Source organism: Dendroctonus ponderosae, unplaced genomic scaffold, assembly GCF_020466585.1.
Source record: "Dendroctonus ponderosae isolate FM_Combo_2020 unplaced genomic scaffold, Dpon_F_20191213v2 Dpon_F_20191213_11, whole genome shotgun sequence".
NCBI classification, from domain to species: Eukaryota; Metazoa; Arthropoda; class Insecta; order Coleoptera; family Curculionidae; genus Dendroctonus; species Dendroctonus ponderosae.
Window position 1 is genome coordinate 2,393,681 of NW_026017213.1, and position 2,979 is coordinate 2,396,659.

The 2,979-nt window shown below is 39.1% G+C and overlaps 2 protein-coding genes and 1 long non-coding RNA gene across 3 annotated transcripts in view; 2 read left to right on the forward strand and 1 right to left on the reverse strand.

The window, feature by feature from the left end:
• LOC109540784 (forkhead box protein I2) overlaps positions 1 to 2,979 on the forward strand; it is a 41,556-nt gene that overhangs the window by 27,446 nt on the left and 11,131 nt on the right. The window lies entirely within an intron of this gene.
• Positions 1 to 2,979, reverse strand: part of LOC125503007 — a 58,613-nt gene that overhangs the window by 22,146 nt on the left and 33,488 nt on the right. The window lies entirely within an intron of this gene.
• LOC109540786 (putative inorganic phosphate cotransporter) lies at positions 921 to 2,266 on the forward strand (the record flags this gene model as incomplete). The annotated part of the gene is given in 6 exon segments (XM_019909263.2): positions 921 to 1,030; positions 1,085 to 1,305; positions 1,360 to 1,512; positions 1,571 to 1,703; positions 1,775 to 2,019; positions 2,077 to 2,266. Coding segments are annotated over 6 exon segments (1,042 nt in total), but the record flags the coding sequence as incomplete, so codon positions are not given.

Sequence of the window (2,979 nt, forward strand, 5' to 3'; positions counted from 1 at the left end):
AAAATAACGACCAACACGTCTACAATTACAAAAAACAATACCACTCTAGCTATCAAAAAGAGACTTTGCAGTCTAAACTGACAAATAAAATAAATGAATTGACATGTGTAAATGGCATAGCCAACTTAGATACATTGGAACCTTAAATTAAACCATCACCAAATGGTGCACAGAACGACTATTTGACGTATTTTGTAAAAAGGCAAAAACTTAACTATTAACATTCTAATACCATTCGATAGGTAATTAAAAATTGCATTTCTTGATAAGTTAAAAAATATGGGGTTGTATTTAAATTAATCAAGTTAGAGCCGCTTAAAGTTCTTATTTGATTAGTTTCAATTTGTGGACACCCTGTATAACATGGTAAGTTTATTATCATTGGGATATAAAATATTATATCTTGTTGCACTTCACTATAGATTACGCTTACATAACTTAAATACTTCTAAAGTATTTGACATGTGAAAATTAGATTAGATTTTGATTAAATTCGCATTATTTAAAAAACCTTAAGAATTAGGTATTATAAACCTTATTAAAACAGACACTTATTTTGTTGCAATAATATACTGGACATTCCATTTAAAAAAACGCAACTTTGATACCTTTGGAGCTTTTGGGACACCCTGTACATTACAAAAATATTTTGAAAATGTGCGCTCGGTAGGCGTCGGACAATTCATAAAATAATACTTTTTAAAAATCAAACGGTTTAGCCGCAACCTTCCGTGCCGTATAGCGTGGATAACCCTGTATATATATTACCATTTTGATACAATGATAACACCCTATTCTAATATGTTGGTGGAAAATGGTGACCATATCAGAATTCCTCCTAAAAATTGATTGCAGTTGTGTGGTGGGAGCGACGGTTGATATATTGAAAAGTAAAAATATAGTTAAACAAACGTTTACAGCATGATACAGGGACTGCTACAGGGATTTACTTTTCCAGCGTGCCATGCGGCTTTGGGGCTTTGGGCGCCGCTCAATGAACGCTCGAAATTGACCGTTCTGATCTACTCAGGTAATCCGCTGACCATTTTCCGGTCTAAAACGCGCTTAACGAAAGAGTTTTCAGGGTGCAATGTCGGAGTCATCCTGGCCATGTTGATAACCGGCTGGATTTCGTCCTCGGTATATGGGTGGCCGCTGGTTTTTTACCTATTCGGAGCCACCACCATCGTATGGTGCATCGCGTGGTTCTTTTTGGGGTACGACAGTCCGGCGAAACATCCTCGAATCGGCGTAGCCGAAAAGCACTACATTATGGAGGCTTTGGAACATTGCGAAGAGGAAATGGTAGGTGGGGTTCGGGCAAGCCTCCCGGAATGGTTACAGTTTCGTTTTTTTCAGAGCGACTCCAACTTGCCGATAAGGCAAATTTTGACTTCGCTTCCGTTTTGGGCGCTCGCCATTTGCAACATCGGCAACACCTGGGGAATCACTCTGTTCGACTTGGAGGTCCCCACCTATCTCCAGAAGGTCCTGGGCTTCGACATTAAGACGGTAGGCTTGGATTCTGCCTTCTCCTTGTGTGAGTTTCACATCAATATTTACGTTGTAGAACGGCATTATTTCATCCTTGCCCCAAATCACCCAGCTGGGACTTTCGCTGGTGTTTGCCCCAGTAACCGACTACATTGTGGAGAAAAAGGTCATCTCTCTGATGAACTGCCGCAGACTATTCCAAGTTTTAGGTGAGTTCTGTTCACAGAATGGCAAATGCGGATCGCTGGATGGTAAGCAGTTTAAGCCCATATTTTTTTAGGTTCCTTGGTGCCGGCAGCCACCCTAGTGTGGCTGGCATTCATCAGCAAATCCCAGGCAACACTGATAATCATCCTACTGAACGTTATAATCGGTTTAACAGTCTTCTTGTACAATGGCTCCTATATAAACCATGTGGATATTTCCCCAAAATACGCCGGACTGATGCTGGGGATGGAAAATAGTATATCGCAAATGGTGGGATTAACTGGGCCCATTTTCGTGCAATACATGGTGCCAGATTTGGTAAGGGGCTGAACTCACTCGCGTTTCTAAGTGAGGAATTGTGTGACTTTTTTTCAGAGCGACATTCTCCTTTGGAGGAACGTGTTTCTTCTAGTGTCTGTGATAACCGCTACTACTGCGACATTCTTTATGATTTTCGGATCGGCCAAGATCCAGTGGTGGAACTCATGGAGTGCTTCGAATGCAGAGGCCGAGCAATGCACTTTGAGCGCACCGATTATAGAAAATAAAGTATGATATATGGACATTTTGGTGTTTTATTTAGTGGATTATGAAATTCGCTGTCCCGTATTTAACACTAGATCTGGTTTTATTCCACCAATGCACATATACATATACTATACAGGGTTATTCACGCTAAACGGCACGGACGTTTGCCGCTAGCCAGAATCCACAGACGCATATCGGGTACACATTTTAAAAATATTTTTATAATGTACAAAGTGTCCCAAAAGCCCTCCTCGCGTTTCAATTCCACATATCCGATATCACCATATTGTTCTCGTGATGATGACGAAACTCTATATGTTATTCACCTAATTTAAACTAATACAGACAGATTAGTATATTAAGGAGAGAGTAACTAATAATGAATTTACGGATTTTTACTTACGCTGCTGCTTTGACATCCTTAAATTCGGCTGAACTAAAGCGTTCGTCGTTTTTTAAAAATTCGGTAACCATAAAAATATGTACACATGGGAAATTGTTTGTTGCCGCTTTAAGGAATCCTTCTGAAGCGATTTTTTAGTTTAACACAAACTATAAATCATTTAAATCCACAAAATGATTAACGAAACACAATGACACAACTAAACACTATGCATAGAACGTAGACAATCCGCCATTTATATGACCAGAGACGTCACAACCAATAGGAGATTCATGATTAGAGATTCATGAATAATTTGAATTTTAGCTGAATTTGTTTATTAAATATGTAACAAAATAGCAATAGAT